Below are 20,813 nucleotides of genomic sequence, written 5' to 3'. Positions count from 1 at the left end.
TATAGGTGATGACATCAGGCATCGGGCACCATAGAGTTAAGTTTTCAGCCTCCCAGGATGCACTAGGGTCCCCCTCCTATACCCCGCCCCCGAGCCAAGGCATCTCCGTTACGTACCAAGCCATAGGCCGGAGGAGGAGAAGGAAGAGAGAGAGAAAAAAGATCTGGACACACACAAGAATCACATTCTCACCAGAGGGAGACTGAAAAACCGGTGACCAGAGTAAAGCCCATCTGCAGCACAGGTGCGACAAGGTGGGAGTCCTGTGGAACCCTATGGACTTTGTAGAAATAGAGATAACAAGGGTAAGTTCTTACCATATCTCATATTTTCTATTTCAGGGTCCATAGGGTATTCACAGGATACCTTGGGGATGTCCCAATGCAGTATCCTTCAAGGGTGGGGACGCTCCTGTGCTGAAAGGAGAATCCGCCGCCCGAAGGAAGCATCCTGAGAGGCAAAGGTGTCAAACGCGTAATACCTCACAAATGTATGGACCGAGGACCACGTGGCAGCCTTGGTGATCTGGACTGCAGAGGCACCACGTCGAGCTGCCCACGAAGGACCCACAGACCTAGTGGAATGAGCCCTCACAGAGGAAGGAACCGGCAGGCCTTCATGAAGATAAGCTTCTAAAATGGCCATACGGATCCAAGCTGCCAAAGTTTGCTTTGAAGCAGGCCAACCCTTTTTATGGAAGCCATAGAGGACAAACAAGGCGTCCGACTTCCTAAACGAAGAAGTGCGGTCAACATAAATCCTTAAGGCCCGCACAACGTCCAAAGTGGCCTCACCCACCGACAGGTCAGATGAGTTAAAAGCCGGCACAACTATTTCCTCGTTGATATGAAAACGGGAAACAACTTTGAGAAGAAAATCAGGACAAGTGCGCAGCACCCCCCTGTTCCCATGAAAAATCAAGAAAGGGGGTCTCCAAGAGAGAGCCCCTAAATCAGAAACACGTCTGGCTGAAGCGATGGCCAGAAGGAAAATTGTTTTAGCTGTCAGCCATTTAAGATCCACTGAGCCCAGTGGTTCAAACGGCGGTCCCTGGAGAGCCCTCAGGAACACAGCTAAATCCCAAGGCGCCACCGGTTGAACAAATGGTGGCTGAATTCTAAGAACACCTTGCATAAAGGTGCGCACATCAGGGATTGTAGCAATCCTACGATGGAACTAGACAGACAGGGCAGACACCTGCACCTTCAAAGAAGCAAGGCGAAGCCCATGGTCTAGTCCCGCCTGTAGGAAGGCTAGCACTCTAGACAGACGGAACTCCCAAGGTGCATAACCTCTCGGTCGACACCATTGGAAAAACGTATGCCACACACGATGGTATATTCTTGCAGTAGACGGTTTCCGAGCTCTCAGCATAGTGCGTACTACAGAACTGTAGAACCCCTGGACCTTAACATGTCCGTCTCAACAGCCACGCCGTCAAAGATAGCCGAGTCAGGTCCGGGTGAAGACAAGGACCCTGTGACAGTAGGTCCGGTCGTAGCGGCAACCGCAGAGGGATGTCCACGGACAGACCCTGAAGGTCTGAGAACCAGTGCCGTCTGGCTATCAACAGGAGCGTCCCTCCTTCCTGTTTGAATTTCTGGAAGGGAAAACGGAGGAAAGAGATAGGCAAACCGGAACGTCCACTGGACGGACAGAGCATCCACCAGAGACGCCTTTTGGTCTCTTGTGCGAGACCCGTACACCGGCAACTTGTTGTTGCGCCGTGACGCCATGAGGTCGATCTCCGGAAGACCCCACCTGTCCACCAGAAGTTGAAAGATGTCCTGGTGCAGAGACCATTCCCCCGGATGAACGTCCTGGCGACTGAGAAAGTCGGCCTCCCAGTTGAGGACTCCCGGGATGAATACCGCTGATATGGCCGGGAGATTGCGCTCCGCCCAGATCAGGATGTGGGACACCTTTACGAGTGCCGCCCGACTTCGGGTTCCTCCTTGCCGACTTAGGTAGGCCACGGTGGTGGCGTTGTCCGACTGGACCTGCACAGGATGACCATGGAGAACCCGATGGGCCTGCTGGAGAGCATTGAAAACGGCGCGGAGTTCCAAGATGTTTATTGGAAGCTCCTTTTCCACCTGAGTCCATCTGCCCCTCAGCTGCGGTTCCGCTGTCCCAGGGGGCTAGTGGAAGCGCAGGTCCGTAACGTGGCTCCATGCTGCAGCCAGTCCCCAGGGAGCCCCCTGCCTGGGGACTCCAGACCATGTTCCAGCGGGGACCCACCGCGGGACCCCGCTGCTTACCTGCTGTCCCCCTTCAATCCGGCCATGGTCCCAAACATCTGGGGTCACCGCTAGCTGTGACCCCAGATGCCTACCAGCATCCCCTGATCAGTACCGGCGTTCTGGTACCGGCGGGGGTGTAGGGAAGACAGCATGGACGTCAAGAATGTCTGTCCATGCTGTACCTCCAGATGTGCAGCCACAGCTGCCTTGTAGAAAACTTCAGGGGCTATCCTTAGCCCCCCTCTAAACAGGTGCATCCGACTCCGAGCCGGGCACCAACGAAACTGAGATGTCTTGGATCGGAGGCAGGGTATAGGAGGGGGACCCTAGTGCATCCTGGGAGGCTGAAAACTTAACTCTATGGTGCCCGATGCCTGACGTCATCACCTATACCCCAAGGTATCCTGTGGATACCCTATGGACCCTGAAGTAGAAAATGAATTATCAACTCTTCCAGGGAGACCAGCCTCCAGAACGTACAGAGGGACCTGTGGTGGTGGATTCCAGTGGGGACGAATTAATACTCTGTGAGGATGAGGATGTACACAACACTGAAGAGGGTGAAAAATTGGTGGATGAGGAGGATGAGGACGACATCTTGCCTCCGTAGAGCCAGTTTGTGCAGGGACAGATTAATTGCCAGCTTGTTTTGTGGGGGCCCAAACAAACCAATCATTTCAGCCACAGTCGTGTGGTAGACCCTGGCGCTGAAATGATTGGTTTGTTAAAGTGTGCATTTCCTGTTTATACAACATAAGGGTGGGTGGGAGGGCCCAAGGACAATTCCGTCTTGCACCTCTTTTTTTTCTTTACATTATGTACTGTTTGGGGCCTAGTTTTTCAAACTGCCATCCTGTCTGCCACTGCAGTGTCACTCCTAGATGGGCCACGTGTTTGTGCCGCCCACTCGTGTCGCTTAGCATAGTCATCCAGCTACCTCGGTGCAACCTTTTGGACATTAAAACACTATTGTGAGGTGTGAGGTGTTAAGAATAGACTGGAAATTAGTGGAAATTAAGGTTATTGAGGTTAATAATAGCATAGGAGCAGAAAAACCCACAAATTCTGTGATTTTAGCAGTTTTTATGCTGTTTTTCAAAAAATACAGATCCAAAGCACAAAACCCAGAACCCAAAACAAGGAAGGGTGGTTTTGGCAAAACCAATCCAGATCCAAAACACGAAGAAAGATCCAGATCCAAAACCAAAACACAAAACCAGAAAAGTGGCCAGTGCACACCCCTAATTTTTATATGGTCTATTTTATATTTAGATTTCACATATTGACCCAGCTGTTTAACACTACAAGGGCTCGATCCAATTAGACGCGATGATCTCGCCGGTGTGAGACATCGCGGCAATGGCAGCACTGTATGGCAGCCCAGACTCTCTGAAAATTGATCGCAGCCCCATAGGGCTCCGAGCAAAATTCAGCGAATTCGGGCTCGGAGCGGGCCGCAAAGGGTGCGAGGTGCTGATCCGCTGCCGGCATTTTAACGATGTTAAACATGGCAACTCGCAACCTTCACATGGAGTAGGATTGACCTCTATGTGTATTTATATTTAAAAAATGCATAAAATGTACTGTATAATAAGAAACATTCTGAGAAGGCTGTTAAGGAGAAGTTTGTAATATCCAATGACAGGTAATGAAGGGGTTATATAAACTGACTTTCTTCCTCCCTAGTAGATCATTTGAGGTTATTTCCCTGTCGTCAGTGAGCTACAGCTCTCTGCGGGGCAGGTATTGTTGATGCTACACAGCGGACAACCGGGAGATGTGACACAATGTGGAAAATGGATGGTGCTCTATAAAATCATAACATTGTAAATCAAAGTTGTTCTTAAATTATGTGAGGATGTTACAAATATAACACCTCTTGACATTTAGGACCTCAAAGCATATCTTATATACATAATTTGCTTAGACCCTTTGTCCGGAACGCTCTTTGAATTTGAATATCTCAAAGATTAATTAAGATATTATTGTGATTATTTTGCGATGGATTTCAATCAGCAATAAATAACGGATTTTGGAAAAATCAAAATGCTTTGGCACAGCTAACCTGAATATGTCAAGAAAACTACTAGAAACAGAGCCAACAACAGTGACCCGGGGGATACGGGATAGGGGTGAATGCCGCCAGCTGCTGTTCTCAGGCACTACTGGTGGTCTGTGCTCTCACATGGACCCGGCGCCCTAGCCATGGGCGGACACTGTTTAGGTTCTGCCAAGTTTGGCTCCTGATTGGCCGCCTGCCTGCGTAACGTAGCTATTACATAATGAGGGAGGGCACGCGGGCGGCACAACACATGAGGCTACTGCCGTATGGGGCGCTTTTCCCTCACCTACTTTCTCCAACACGTCGATTTCAGGCTCGCAACTCCCAACCAATCAGCACCGGGTTTGCACCTCGAAAGCAACGCCTCTTTTCTCTGCTTTCCACGAGAGCTGCCGGCAGCCGCTGATTGGCGGGAGGCTGAGAGATGGTGAGGCGGAGTAACAGTGCATTATCATTTGCATCTATAGGGGCTCAGCTTGCAATACCTCCTGGAAACGGCCCATTTTGCTTCAGAGTCCATGGCCAAATATATCATAACATTTACAAATTGGTGAAATGTTACAATAAAAAAAAATCCACCCAAAAACATAAAAGGGCGTGGCTTAACCGGTTATGTTTCACACACATTTTTTATTACCCGATTCCGTCGTAATAACGTATGATCTAGCCATTATCTAGCGAAGCATTTTCCGTACGTATGTTCAGGGTTCAAATTGGAGAAATATTCGCCATCAGTATACTAGTATATAATACAACTTCTGTTCTGTATGCAATATTTAGTAAGGGTTCAATATCTGTATGTAAGTTAAAATGTATCTATTTTCCATGATAGAAGTGTAAAACATTCAGAAATTACTTCACGTTCTTTTTTTTTATTTTGAGTTATCTTTTTCGTCAGAGATTACTACATTCTTAGCATGAAAACTTTTTTAAAACTCTCCAATACTTGACAACATTACCATGATGAAGCTGAGCTCTAGTATAGTATAGTATATATATTGAGCAACTTTTTTAGGCAATAAGGACTATTCTTTCATGTGTGTTTATCTATTGTTGGTCTCCATCTGTTTGCAGTGTGAACTTTTATCAGAGTTAAGCTGGGTACACACGTAATGATTTTCTGTCCAACCATCCAACTAGTTGATTGGTTGGAATGAAAATCTGGTAACGTATGGGAGTAACTGATGATCAGCAATTTGCTCCTAAATGCCAGAAAACAGATGAAAATTGTCGCCAGACAAGTTTGTTAAATGTTTGATCTAAACAATTTGTTCAAACAACAGTTTTTGTCCATTTTCCAGTGTTTGGGAGCAAATTGCTGATTGTCATTTGCTTTCATACCTTACCAGATTTTCATTCCAACCAATCAACTAGCAGGTTGGTTGGACAGAAAATGTTTACGTGTGTATGCAGCTTAAGTGCATACAGACACAGAGCCTGATTCAGAATTGTACACTATTGCTGCTGCAGGTGCGATTTTCGCAGCGGTCGAAACCTCTACTGAGATGACCATTGGAGCCATTGCAGCTGTTCACAACTGCGTAATCATACGCAGCATCGGACGCAGATCAGGCAAACATCAACTCTGTCTATGGTAACTCAAAAAGGTAGCCATAACTGAGATGCTGGAGCCCTGTTTCTGTGTACAGGATTTTAGACGCAGGATGTGACAAACCCAAGAAACGGTCGAGACACGTCTGCATTTTAGCCGGCACTCTCCATTGCCTCACCCAAATGCTCCCTGCCTGTCAATCATAATGTGAATAAAGATTCGCAGGGTGGAACTATGGTAAAGTACCTCAACACATGCGCAGTGCTACTAAGACACATGCGCAGTGATGCTAAGACACATGCGCAGTGCTACTAAGACACATGCGCAGTGGTACTAAGACACATGCGCAGTGATACTAAGACACATGTGCAGTGATACTAAGACACATGCACAGTGATGCTAAGACACATGCGCAGTGATACTAAGACATGCGCAGTGATACTAAAACACATGCGCAGTGATGCTAAGACACATGCGCAGTGCTACGAACACACGTGTGCAGTGATATTTCTGACATATGCGCAGTGTTAAGACACATGCGCAGTGCTACTAAGACACATGCACAGTGCTACTAAGACACATACGCAGTGATGCTAAGACACAAGCGCAGTGCTAAGACACATGCGCAGTGATGCTAAGACACAAGCGCAGTGATGCTAAGACACATGCACAGTGCTGCTAACACACATGCGCAGTACTACTAACAAATGTGCAGTGATATTAAGACACATGCGCAGTGATGCTAAGACACAAACGCAGTGCTAACACACATGCGCAGTGATGCTAAGACACATGCACAGTGCTACTAACACACATGTGCAGTGATATTAAGACACATGCGCAGTGCTACTAAGACACAAGCGCAGTGTAAACACACATGCGCAGTGATGCTAAGACATGTGCAGTGCTACTAACACACATGTGCAGTGCTACTAAGACACATGCACAGTGATGCTAAGACACATGCGCAGTGATACTAACACATATGCGCAGTGATACTAAAACACATGCGCAGTGATGCTAAGACACATGCACAGTGCTACTAGCACACATGCGCAGTGCTACTAACACACATGTGTAGTGATGCTAAGACACATGCACAGTGATGCTAAGACACATGCACAGTGATGCTAAGACATGTTCAATGATACTAAGACACATGCGCAGTGATGCTAAGACACATGCGCAGGGCTACTAACACACATGCGCAGTGATGCTAAGACACATGCGCAGTGCTACTAACACACATGTGCAGTGATATTAAGACACATGCGCAGTGCTACTAAGACACATGCGCAGTGATGCTAACACATATGCGCAGTGATACTAAAACACATGCGCAGTGATGCTAAGACACATGCGCAGTGATACTAACACATATGCGCAGTGATACTAAGACACATGCGCAGTGATGCTAAGACACATGCGCAGTGCTACTAACACACATGCGCAGTGATACTAAAACACATGCGCAGTGATACTAACACATATGCGCAGTGATACTAAAACACATGCGCAGTGATGCTAAGACACATGCGCAGTGATACTAACACATATGCGCAGTGATACTAAGACACATGCGCAGTGCTACTAACACACATGCGCAGTGATGCTAAGACACATGCACAATGCTACTAGCACACATGCGCAGTGCTACTAACACACATGTGTAGTGATGCTAAGACACATGCACAGTGATGCTAAGACATGTTCAATGATACTAAGACACATGCGCAGTGATGCTAAGACACATGCGCAGGGCTACTAACACACATGCGCAGTGATGCTAAGACACATGCGCAGTGCTACTAACACACATGTGCAGTGATATTAAGACACATGCGCAGTGCTACTAAGACACATGCGGAGTGATGCTAACACATATGCGCAGTGATACTAAAACACATGCGCAGTGATGCTAAGACACATGCGCAGTGATACTAACACATATGCGCAGTGATACTAAGACACATGCGCAGTGATGCTAAGACACATGCGCAGTGCTACTAACACACATGCGCAGTGATACTAAAACACATGCGCAGTGATGCTAAGACACATGCGCAGTGATACTAACACATATGCGCAGTGATACTAAGACACATGCGCAGTGATGCTAAGACACATGCGCAGTGCTACTAACACACATGCGCAGTGATACTAAAACACATGCGCAGTGATGCTAAGACACATGCGCAGTGATACTAACACATATGCGCAGTGATACTAAAACACATGCGCAGTGATGCTAAGACACATGCGCAGTGATACTAACACATATGCGCAGTGATACTAAGACACATGCGCAGTGCTACTAACACATGCGCAGTGCTACTAACACACATGTGTAGTGATGCTAAGACACATGCACAGTGATGCTAAGACATGTTCAATGATACAAAGACACATGCGCAGTGATGCTAAGACACATGCGCAGTGCTACTAACACACATGCGCAGTGCTACTAACACACATGTGCAGTGATGCTAAGACACATGCGCAGTGATACTAAGACACGTGCAGTGCTACTAAGACACATGCACAGTGATACTAAGACACATGCGCAGTGATGCTAAGACACATGCGCAGTGGTACTAACACATATGCGCAGTGATACTAAAACACATGCGCAGTGATGCTAAGACACATGCGCAGTGCTACTAGCACACATGCGCAGTGCTACTAACACACGTGTAGTGATATTAAGACACATGCGCAGTGCTACTACCGTGTTTCCCCGATATTTAGACCTACCCCGAAAATAAGACCTATCCTTAGTTTTGATGGATGGCCCAAAATAAGCCCTACCCCGAAAGTAAGACCTATTAAAATCAAATTTTTACGGGTCCCTGCACTACACTAGCCAGCTCCGCCCCCCGCATGTAGTACCGTATGGTACTAGGTAAATGAAAGAGCTGGAGGAGGCTACCCGGCCGCTCCTCCACCAGCTTATGGGTATTGTAGTCAGACTGCTGGAGTCAGCGCGCGTGACGTCATGGCGCACCTCTGAAGGTGGACTACAGAGGAGCCGCAGATCGTGGATGAAGAAGCCGCCTCCCGACTCTTCTTATTGTATAAAGGTAAGTGGGAAATGGCTGCAATTAACACCGTGGTGGGGGGGGGTTTGGGCTGGAGAGGCACAGACAATTCAACAATAGGGGGGGAGAGAGAGAGGCAGAGGCTGCAATCAACAACAGGGGGGGGAGGGAGAGCACAGGCTGCATTCAACATTAAATTAAATATCCAAATTAAAATAAGCCCTACCCCGAAAATAAGCCCTATGGCGGTTTTTGGACCAAAAAAAAAAATAAGACAGTGTCTTATTATCGGGGAAACACGGTAAGACACATGCGCAGTGCTACTAAGACACATGCGCAGTGCTACTAAGACACATGCGCAGTGCTACAAAGACACATGCGCAGTGCTACAAAGACACATGCGCAGTGCTACTAAGACACATGTGCAGTGATACAAAGACACATGCGCAGTGCTACTAAGACACATGCGCAGTGCTACTAAGACACATGCGCAGTGATACAAAGACACATGCGCAGTGATACAAAGGCACATGCGCAGTGATACTAAGACACATGCGCAGTGATACTAAGACACATGCGCAGTGATATTAGGACACATGCGCAGTGATATTAGGACACATGCGCAGTGATATTAGGACACATGCGCAGTGATACTAAGACACATGCGCAGTGATACTAACACACATGCACAGTGATACTAACACACATGCACAGTGATATTAGGACACATGCGCAATGCTACTAAGGCACATGCGCAGTGCTACTAAGACACATGCGCAGTGATACTAAGACACATGCGCAGTGATATTAGGACACATGCGCAGTGATATTAGGACACATGCGCAGTGATACTAAGACACATGCGCAGTGATACTAAGACACATGCGCAGTGTTACTAAGACACATGCGCAGTGATACTAAGACACATGCGCAGTGCTATTAGGACACATGCGCAGTGCTATTAGGACACATGCACAGTGCTATTAGGACACATGCGCAGTGATACTAAGACACATGCGCAGTGATACTAAGGGGTCTATTTACTAAGCAGTGTTAGGAGATAGAGTGAAAAGTGATAAGTCTTTGATAAGGTGCGAGCCAATCAGCTCCCAACTGCCATCTCACAGGCTGTGTTTGAAAAATGACAGTTGGGAGCTGATTGGCTGACACTTTATCACAGACTTATCACTTTTCACTCTGTCTCCTAACACTGCTTAGTAACTAGACCCCTAAGACACATGCGCAGTGGCAACAAAATTGCTCCATTGGCAAAAAAAACTTCATTGCGTACAACAATCAGGCCCACAATCTGAGGGCGTAATATTGAACTGTCTTTGAAGTACTTAAGTACAAGTTTAGTAATGTAACAAACTGACTATTCACATTATTATGAGCATAAATATGCCCGGCAAATTATAGAGTTTGAGGTTTCAATGCAATAACATACTTAAATATACGGGAACGAAGTTATTTAATGGTTTACGCCTCATAGTTTTTAGATTTTTAAAATGACATGTAAATGCTCGCTTACATCCAAAGTTTAAGTTGGCTTCATTGCTTCTTATTGTTCCATACTCATTGGTGACTATGCAGACATATTTCCCCGAATCTTTCGACTTCTCTGGATTGTTGATAACAAGGTTACCTCCTATCATGCTGTATCGAGGATTTAGAAGATCAATCTCCCAGTTATTTTGTCTCCACCTACAAACATGATGGTAAAAACAAATTTAAATATCAGGTAACATAACACAAAACTTTATTTTACAGTGTTACAGTACTTTGCAACTACACATGTATGTAAACATTAACCTTTAATCACAACTCATTTTATGCAGCCATTAAAGAGGCCTTGTTATGTTTCATGCAAAGGACCTTGGACAACTGTAATGCAAAGGACAACTGTAATCGCAGCTGCAATTACGTACGCAGACCCACTGCAAAAATATGCTAATGTTTGCAATCGTAATGCCGTCGCAGCCCAACATAAGGATGCCAACTTCCCCTTACTCACATCCGTAATACAGCAAAACCATCGGTAACATTGAGTACCATCGGAGCCTCACGCACAATTGCACAAGGTCAGACCTTTCTCAGAAATTGCTAATCTCGTTGCACGCAGTGGGAGCTCAAGTTGCGTATGGCATCACAGTGGCTAATTTATGCATGCCCCTGTAACGGGGTTCAAACGCACTGCGTTTCGCCGACCACCCCCCGTCACCCCCCAAACGGTTACTTCCTGTCAATCACTCTGTGATGGGTCTGCATGGGAAGTGTGATCGCAGTGAGACCTTCGTGCATGCGCACTGCGATGCATATGCATGCGCAGAGCGCAACGATCAGCCGTCTGCGCGCGTAATCGCAGTTGTGTTCGGTAATGAATCAGGACGCTTATGCATAATAAATCAGATCCTGACAATTTGAGTGTATTTTGCCATTTACCAAGATGGCTGATCCTACTTGAGCTTACTTTTCATCTCCTGAGTTGGTATCACCTTTAAACAAGAAAGTGGCTCTTGTTTGTCTGCTCCTGTTCAGATTGTTGTGCTCTTCCACAATACTGCTGAGCTTCTGCCTTTTTATTTGCAGGTCTCCATTCCATATTATTATGACTATGACTTATCTCCTCTTCTGTGTACTGACTCCTATGAATGATTTATTATAAATATAGTGTGTATCTTCTCTGTGTATAGATTGTTCACAACTACAACTTTGCATTGCCTGTTCCAGTGCTTACTCGCCAGTTCCTGACCCCAGCTGTTTGGGATCTCATCAGGAAAATAACAGTCACTGAACTCTAATCCCTGCAGCAAGCACCATAACAAAACAATTGTGATTAAATTTGGTGTGCACTGTTCCTGATTCTATCACACTACTGATGCAGAACACACCTGAGCAGTATCCAAGCCCTTTGAACTAAGATAAATGAATTTCAGAATCAGGCTACTAACCAACAGAAGCAGATTGTGCAACAGCAAAACACAATTTTAATATTGAGTGGCCCTGCAGCCCCAGTACTGGTACAATATTAGACCCCTGTGTAATTGGCAATAAAGTATGCCACAGTCATAACTGACAATGGGGATTTCAAAAATTGTGCCACCTGCATTTCATGATTTTGGCTTTACAGTTTCTCACTGAAATAATCAAAATGGAATACATTCTCTCTATCTGAATTGAACAAGAAGATCCTATTCTGGGGCATCTTCAGTGAAGCTATGGATCCAGTCTATGATAATCAAATTCAATGTAACATTAATGAAGTGCTGCTGATCAATCTACACCTGTGTAGATGCTTTGCATCAGATTATGCATCCAACTACTGATGATAGGTACCTGGCACCCAGTAATAATAATTCAGCTATGAAGCCACATTTTGTATGGAGATTTTGGAACAATTAGAGATGAGTGGGTCTATTCAGATCTTCATCCTTTCTAGTCTACAGGTCAACTTAAAATTTCTTCAGTGTCTTGCAGGAAATGATGCCCTAATTATGTGTTATCCTCACATTGTATATGGGCACCAATATAAATTTACCAAAACAATGAAAGATTCACAGGCAAGAAGAAACTTCATAGATCTGGAGTTTATTTAAATAAATCAAATAGCAAAAGAGCCCAATTATTTTCAAACAAAATACAGTGGCTGGATCTCTCCTAAACTCTGGTCCATATACACTAGAGACCATTGTGCTGGAATTGAGGAATATGCATCTATAATCCTATTTTCTCACCATTATTTTCATGATTAATGCTCACAATCCTTCCATTGCTTAGAAAAATAAAATATTGACTTTTCAAAAAAAAGTCTTCCAGTAACCCAGTGAAAATATGCATTTCAGCAACTCTCAAGATAAGCACATTTCTATTCTGGGTGATTCTGATAAACTCCCCCCCTCAGTACTGGGAACAGAAGGATTAGGAGTAATGCAAACACCTTGCTCCATACAGTCTTATGACTGTCTGATGGGACTACTACTGTACCTGGAATGCACATTCCTGAACCTGAAATATTTGCTTGAATATACTCTCAAGCTGTCCGGAACCTGAGCTAAAGGAAAACTTGAGAGTATATTCAAGCAAAAAATCTATAATAGTCCATTTACTTCTCCAGTAGGTGCTGGAGAAGTAAATATGTAATAATTCTTGCATTGGTTACAGAGCCATTGTAATGAATAGATTCACACATACTTGAGTGGAAGGAACATTAAAGATAGAACAAAATGACATATAATGTGATCTCTGCAGGGCACAGGGGCATACAACCTGATTCATATTCGTCCAGGAGACAACTGAAGACAGCATTTTGCACAAGACTATTTGAATATTTTCCAATGCCTTTCAATTTTATCTGCTCCAGCAATATTTCTCTATTTCATTAATGAAGTACTGTGAGACCTTTTGCATAAGTTTGTTATTGCACATTTAGATGATATACTCTTCTTTGATAATGTACAGGAAATTTGCACACGTTTAGAATATCTTTGGACAGAATAGTGCTGATTAAAGCTGGGCATCCACTATACAATTTTCTGTCATATATCTGTCCAATCCGGCTGGTTGGAATGAAAACCTGGCAATGTATGGGAGCAAATAACAGTCGATCATATGGTTTTAAACACTGAAAAAAGGACAAAAAAAATTGGTTCAATTTGTCTGTTTTAACCAATTTGTCTGAACAACCATTTTTGGTTATTTTCCAGTCTTTGTGAGCAAATGAACTATTGTCATTTGCGCCCATACATTACCAGGTTTTCATTCCAACCAGCCAGATTGGACAGATATCTGACAGATAATTGTATAGTGGATGCCCAGCTTGAAATTGTATACACACGTAAAGATTTTCTGTCCAACCATCCAAAGTAGTTCATGGGTTGGAATGAAAATCTGGTAACGTATGGGAGTAACTGATGATCAGCAATTTGCTCCTAAATGCCAGAAAACAGATGAAAATGGACGGTCAGACAAGTTTGTTAAATGTTTTATCTAAACAATTTGTTCAAACAACAGTTTTTGTCCATTTTTCTGTGTTTGGGAGCAAATTGCTGATTGTCATTTGCTTTTATACCTTACCAGATTTTCATTCCAACCAATCAACTAGTTGGATGGTTGGACAGAAAATCTTTACGTGTGTATGCAGCTTTAGAGTTGGGACCAAAGCAATAACAAATGGAGTAACCATGCAAAATATGCAGAGATTTAGATTTGGGAGGGGTATGTCCTCCCTTGTCTAAAAATTGGTCTGTAAAATGAAGCTGTCTAGTTTAATGTGTGGGCTACATACAACAGCAGCCAATATTTATCCTGCAGGCAAAAAAAAAAAGCTATTTACACCCCTTACATTGCAACATGGTTTATCCAGGTGCAAAGTTATACTTTACATTTTCTTTTTTGCTTTGGTCCCAACTCTGAATTAGCCCCTTATATTAAAATGTAAATTTTTAATATATATATATATATATAGCATTACAAATGAGACCAGCAGCACACACTATAGAGTGTAAAGTGTTGGAGTGCTACGGTCTTGATACCCACCGGCGTGGTGTTATCCGCAGGTGTGGACGGTTGTACAGGTGATTATGTTTACTCTAATCAATGTGTGGGTATATAACTGTTTGTTTGGCACTGTGTGACATGCTCATGATGAAGGTGTTGGTCTAACACCGAAACGTCTGTCGGGCGCTGCACACTGGAGGGAAACTTGTGATGATTACTCTTATTGATGATGCCATGTTGCTGCTATATATACTCTATGTATAATGCTTAACAAGTCCCTCTGAACCTTGACTTCTCTATGGATATGCACTTTATTTGGATATACATTTTTTGATGGATAAATACTTTTTCATATTCTCTCTTCTCTCTCTCTCCCGCGACATGAGGAGCCTGCCCCGCGCGCCTGCTGGATCTAGTTAGATCCAGTCAGCGCGAGGCAGCGGGAGCGGGAGTGGCCAGCAAGTAAAGGTAAGTGCTGGGCTGGGGCTGGGACCAGGACCAGTCTGGGGCACTGCATAAGGGACACTTTAAACCTGGGGGCACTGCATAAAGGGGCCAGCCTGGGGGCACTGCATAAAGGGGCCAGCCTGGGGGCACTGCATAAGGAGTCTGTCTGGGGGCACTATTTAAGCCTGGGGGCACTGCATAAGGGGCCAGCCTGGGGGCACTGCATAAGGGACACTTTAAACCTGGGGGCACTACATAGGGGCACTACTTCAGCCAGGGGGCACTGCATAAGGCCAAAGCTAAACTACAGTGGGCAATGCATAAAGGGGAAAACTATAGGGGGCACTGTATAAAGGGCACAAATACAGGGGGCACTGCATAATGGACACTTTTGACTGAGAGCCAGTGGGGGAGCAGCCTGAGACATGTCGGGCTGGATTGGTAAGGAGACACCCCTTTTCCCGGTGCGCATAATTGCGAAGACCCCCACCCGGCTACTTTTGGATGCCACCCTGCTGGAAAAAATTTCTGGGGAGAACACTGTATATATACCAATATTAAATAGATATGATAAACAGGGCACTCACCAGACTTGTAATGAGCAATAAGTAATAGTTTATTCCATAAATACCATCTCATGGGAGTATATACAAGATAGCCAACATTTTGGGCCTTTCAAGTACCTTAATGATGGCAACGCACATGCCAGAACAAAAGAGACTTTCTGGGGATGCTCATTCGTATTCTTGAACTAGAAAAATATCTATTAGCTTGTGCATACTCAGTATGTGTTATTTCAGAGTATGCTACCTGCTTCTCTCTCAACTCGTAATTGCTAACGATCTGGACTATTTAAATACTTCACTGAAAATCATCCTTTGTCGGAATATTGATCCTTCTGCCTGTTTTCTCAGCATTTCAGCAATTATTTAATATCCTGCTAATATCATGTTTCTCTGTGTACTGACCTGGTTTTTGCGCAACCACACCTGTGTATAGTCACCAATATAAAGAGTTATTTGCACATTTCTTTTGTTTTCACAAGAGATCCATGACACAAAGAGCTTTCACATATCTGAAGACCTCTTCATGTCTGCCCTTCTTTTAATTCTTTTAATTCATTTGCACCTTGCTCCCCATTCATCGTGGAAATAGTCAATACTTTGATTCTGCTGCTGGGGCAATTTTATCTCAGTACCTCCTGGTAAAATTAATGGTGCTGTATTGGTATTATGGACCTCATTCAGAGTCGGTCGTTGCGGCCGCTCGGTCGTACGCCACCGATGTTTGCTAAACTGCGCATACGTAAAATTCGCAATGCGCGTGCGCAAACTAACTATTACGATCAGAAATTGCTCTCTCCTTGAACACAGCCAGGTTGTTAGTTTGAGTGACAGGATGAGGCGTTTGTGGGTGGTAACAGGGGAAGGTGCTTGTGAACGGGGGAGTAGAGATCCGAACGCAGGCGTGCCTGACTATGCAAACGGCGTTTTATGGGAGTGCATAATTAACTAAGTAGTGTCATGGCACATGTGACATGGGAGGTTTTTACACTGACTTGATCGTAGTGCTTAAGAGACGGTATGGTCAACCTTAAGCTCTACGAGCAGCTCCGATGGTTCCCGATGGTCTCGATTAATCCTTATATGCCCGGAGATACGTGTAATGCGAACGAGAAGGGGGCATATTTTTAGTCTTACGGCCGCATCCTCCCCTCGCTCGTCCAGCTAACGATCCCAACTTAAAGACGCAACTTGCGAGCGCTTCATTTGCATATCCGGACCCTTTTACCTTACGACCGAGCGGCCACAACGACCGACTCTGAATGAGGTCCTATGTCCACAGCGCTGCCGATGTACTGTATAATCTAGTAATAAGTATAAATAGGGCCACTATACAATGCAGTGCTTTATAAAGGATATATTTTATCAATCCCAAAATGCTGTGTCCCTAGGAGTTTACAGTTCAAGTTATGTACCACATACTGTAAATTAATATAAAAGCAGGAATAGACAGAGTAAAGCTGATACCAGTGCTAAAAGAGCTAATTATAAACTCATGTATATAATATCATGTAAATGATTCATGAATCAATTTTCCAATGGGAATAGTCCGTATCAGTGGTGGGCTGGGCTGGGGGACAGGGTGCCAGCTGCCCCCCAGGCCGCTACAACTTTACAGCTTTGGGACTGCCTGAATCACATGCCTGTTGGCCGGGCGACAGGAAGAAGTAGCTCTCCGGCTACTCCAATTCTGTCTTCCATCTGTTTCTCGGCCTCCTGTCCTATGTTTGTCAGCGCCACCCATCGGGATTGGTGGTGCTCGGGAATCCCACTGCGGGGGGTGGCCGGCGCCGATGACATCACTGTCACTGAGTCACCAGTCGGCCTCGCTGTCCACTTTCTGCTGTCTTGTCCATTCAGTATAGTGAGGGAGTGGGCAAAATATGGCCTGTGGACGACATATGGCCCGCGAGACAATCCTTCCCGGCCCACTGCGTCCCACCACTGCACAGTGACAAGGGGCCTGACCAGCCACTTATCATTGTGCTACAGTACCTCCGGACCGCGGCTGCCGCTGGGAACAGCCGGGTGCAGCTGTATGCTCCCGACTACAGTCTCACACTCACAGGCACGTTCCCTTGTGCACTGCATTGTGACTGTCTCCTCTTATAAGAGCAGAGTCATGAGAGCATGTGCAGCAGCGGATCAGCAGTGCAGAGTAACAAACGGCAGTGGCACAAGAAAGTTTATTACAAGTGACCCAGATATAAAATCCCTTATAATAGTAAGTAATAAGGCAATAATTTTTACAACACAGACATTATTTTGTATAATGTTTCTTTGTGTTTTTTCTTCTTACTGGCTTCCAGTGGTTATATTTTGTAGGCATTTGTATTTATTGTTACCTGTTTTCATTATCATTTGTAAGTGAATAAGTAAATAAAAATGTAATATAGGGGGAAAAAAACACATATAGGGCTAGGAACGGGGAGTGGGTGTTTTGGGTTACAGCAGAAAAGTACGAGTATATAAATATTAAGGGGCTGATTCTGATGGCCGCATTTGTGTATATAGCTGCAGCTGCCTGCTACTAAGTCATGGTGATGTGAGAATTCACCCTGTGTATGCTAAATATTATGTAGTCTATCACACCCTCTTTTCTTATATCGGGAGCAGCCATCATTCGTTTTTGTACCAGCCTCATGCTGGGTGCAAAAGATCCGTCCCATCTCCATCCGCACTTTGCCAGTAAAGAGATTTGTATCCTATATAGTAGTTGCAGAGATCTCAGTACATAAATTTGCAAACATATGGTTAAAACACCTCTGTTTTTGGTGGTGCTAACGCTACATGATAATAGCACCCACTTTAGGTCATACATTTATGCATTTTCTTATTCTACATGATAATAGCACATACATTGATATATTTCTATATTGAGAGCTAACTCACCTGGGTGCTATTATCTTTTAGCATTAGGACACTACTTATTCCATCACAGGGGGGAATTCAATTCAATGCGATGATGAAGAGCCGTGGGAGGGAGCTCCCACAGCTATTCAATTCACTGCGCTGTTTGGGCGGATAAAGGATTTGTTCTCGCACTCCCCTGGGGATGCGAGGAAAACGGCAACAAAAGTGCCGGGCGCGCAGCTGTTTGCCGGCTTAGTGCGGTGTTAACAGCCGCGCGGCCGGCAGTTTAGTCAGAGAATGTCGGTTCTCGCAACTAAACACCCAGGTTAAGTAATGAGAACCGGCATTCTCTGTCTTAACCAATTCTCGACCAGGCAAACAGTGCAGTGTATTGAATAGCTGTGGGAGATCCCTCTCGCGGCCATTCATCATCACATTGAATTGAATTCCCCCCCCAGTTTGCTTGTAGAAAATTTGGGCCACATGGTTGTGCTTGCCCCCCAGGCTCAAAGTTGCCAGCTAGCTCCTGGTCTGCATAAGCTGGATTATTTGAAGTTCTGCCCTCCTCGGGAGGTCTCCTATAGTGCTTATCCTCCTAACTGGAAAATGTCCCAATAAGATGCTGATTATATAGGCACACCAGTGGCCATAGGCTCAAAGTTGCCAGCTAGCTCCTGGTCTGCACAAGCTGGAGTATTTGAAGTTCTGCCCTCCTCGGGAGGTCTCCTATAGTGCTTATCCTCCTAACTGGAAAAATGTCCCAATAAGATGCTGATTATATAGGCACACCAGTGGCCATAGGCCGGGAATCAGTTAAGATGAGTGCTGTGTGAATGCGATGAGCTGTCACCTATAGATGGAATAATCCAATGACCAGCAACGCTGCCTGCGAGTTCCAAATGCGGCAGCTGTACAAGCCGCGTGTGTCTCCAGCTGTCCGACCAGCGCGCAGACGCGAGTCACAGCCTGTCAAACTTGGAGATTGACAAGGAGTAGCGGTCAGAGTCCCAGTCTGGTCCTGGGGGACGATGACAATCCTTGCTGCCAGCAAAACAACGGCCAGATGCAAAAGCCGTCAGCACTGGTAAATTCAGTCCTCCTGCAGGTTAGCGACAGCTGTAGTGCTGATGCGTTTCCCTGTGGCTCCTCCCACGGCTTCGTCAGAGGCATATGCCACTTGCTCCAGACATCATGTTTAAATAAGGCAACTGACAAGCAGATTCATATCAGCTGTAACTAATTGACCCATTTGTATCAAAGTGTACCAAATGGAAAGCATATCAGAGCACAATAAGATACATTGTTAACAAAGAAGGCAATCTACTGAAAAACAAAATACTAATAAAAATCAAGAACCTTATCCTCCATCCTTTAAACGGGATTCCTATTCATTTAATGATGGGGGCCTCAAGTCTAAAGACATAGAGCATGTGACGGTCCAATATAGTTCACCTATACATAGAGATCTGGGAGCTAGGAGAAAGGAGTCGGAGGGACCAATACATAAATCATCTGCATCCTTAAATGGTACCACCTCAGGGTTTTTTATAGGGAAACCCATAAATCAGAGTTCCAAAGAACTCAAGTACACGAACAGATATCAACCACTATGTACCCCAAAAAGAACAAGGGATATAGATTCAGAGGTGGATTACGTAACAAAAGGAAAAAGTATGAGCAGAAGAAGGGTCTAAAATTAACAACTAAAAGTATCTTTAATCTGTCCTCCAAAAGATTAACGTCTGGTCAACTCTCCCTATTGGAAAAGGGACTTAAGTTTTCTCCAACCACAAGTCGAAATATTTTTGAACTATTTGTAGAATTAAATTGGTTTATTAGATCTTTATGTTGGATGCGATACTTTGCATGTAAGAATTCCAATAATATTGAGGATGATTACATGCCTATTGTTTTGGATTCTAATGATTCCATTGGTCTAAATATTTTGGAGGATTTATGGGAGGAGAATAATGTACAAGGAGACAATTGTGTTGATACTAATAGATCATCGTCTTTATTTAAATTAAAATCGGAATTCTTTCCAATCAATGCTAGGAGTTCCAACATTGACTGTTTTAACCAAGTCACTTTAATTGACTTTAAAATGTCTATGTGCCAGACATATGAAAGGCAGGAGGAAACACTCCAACTCTAGATCTAACCTCACTAAATGGGAGAATAAGGCCCTTAAAGATTTGCTGAAAGACAATACCATCATTATAAAAGTGGTCGATAAGGGGGGTGGGATCGTCATCCAGGACAGAAAGGAATACCTGAAAGAAGCCTTTCAGCAACTTCGGGACACACGGTTTTACAGGGTCTCTTGGATGGGGATTCCACTCCAACTTTTCTTTGTGAGCTTTCAATTCTCCTTGATTCAGCAGTCACGATGGGGGTCATGTCCAGGGAGGAATGGCGATTCTTACATCCCTCACACCCTTCAATTCCTATTTATTATCATCTCCCCAAGATCCACAAAACCCTCACTTCACATCCCAATCGACCTCTAATTTCTGATGTGGACTGTCTCACCAATAATCTTTCCTTCTATGTGGATCA

The 20,813-nt window shown here is 44.7% G+C and overlaps 1 protein-coding gene across 1 annotated transcript in view; it reads right to left on the bottom strand.

Moving 5' to 3' along the window:
- CNTN1 (contactin 1) overlaps positions 1-20,813 on the bottom strand; it is a 222,663-nt gene that overhangs the window by 94,298 nt on the left and 107,552 nt on the right. The window contains exon 5 of the mRNA XM_088457904.1: positions 10,427-10,599. Coding sequence (XP_088314030.1) covers positions 10,427-10,599 — 173 coding nt within the window. The remainder of the gene's footprint in view (positions 1-10,426; positions 10,600-20,813) is intronic.

The sequence above is a fragment of the Taudactylus pleione genome, unplaced genomic scaffold, assembly GCF_031769625.1.
Source record: "Taudactylus pleione unplaced genomic scaffold, aTauple2 ptg000041l, whole genome shotgun sequence".
Taxonomy (NCBI): Eukaryota; Metazoa; Chordata; class Amphibia; order Anura; family Myobatrachidae; genus Taudactylus; species Taudactylus pleione.
Note: the sequence above shows the minus strand (reverse complement) of the source record. Positions and strands in the feature narration are given on the sequence as shown.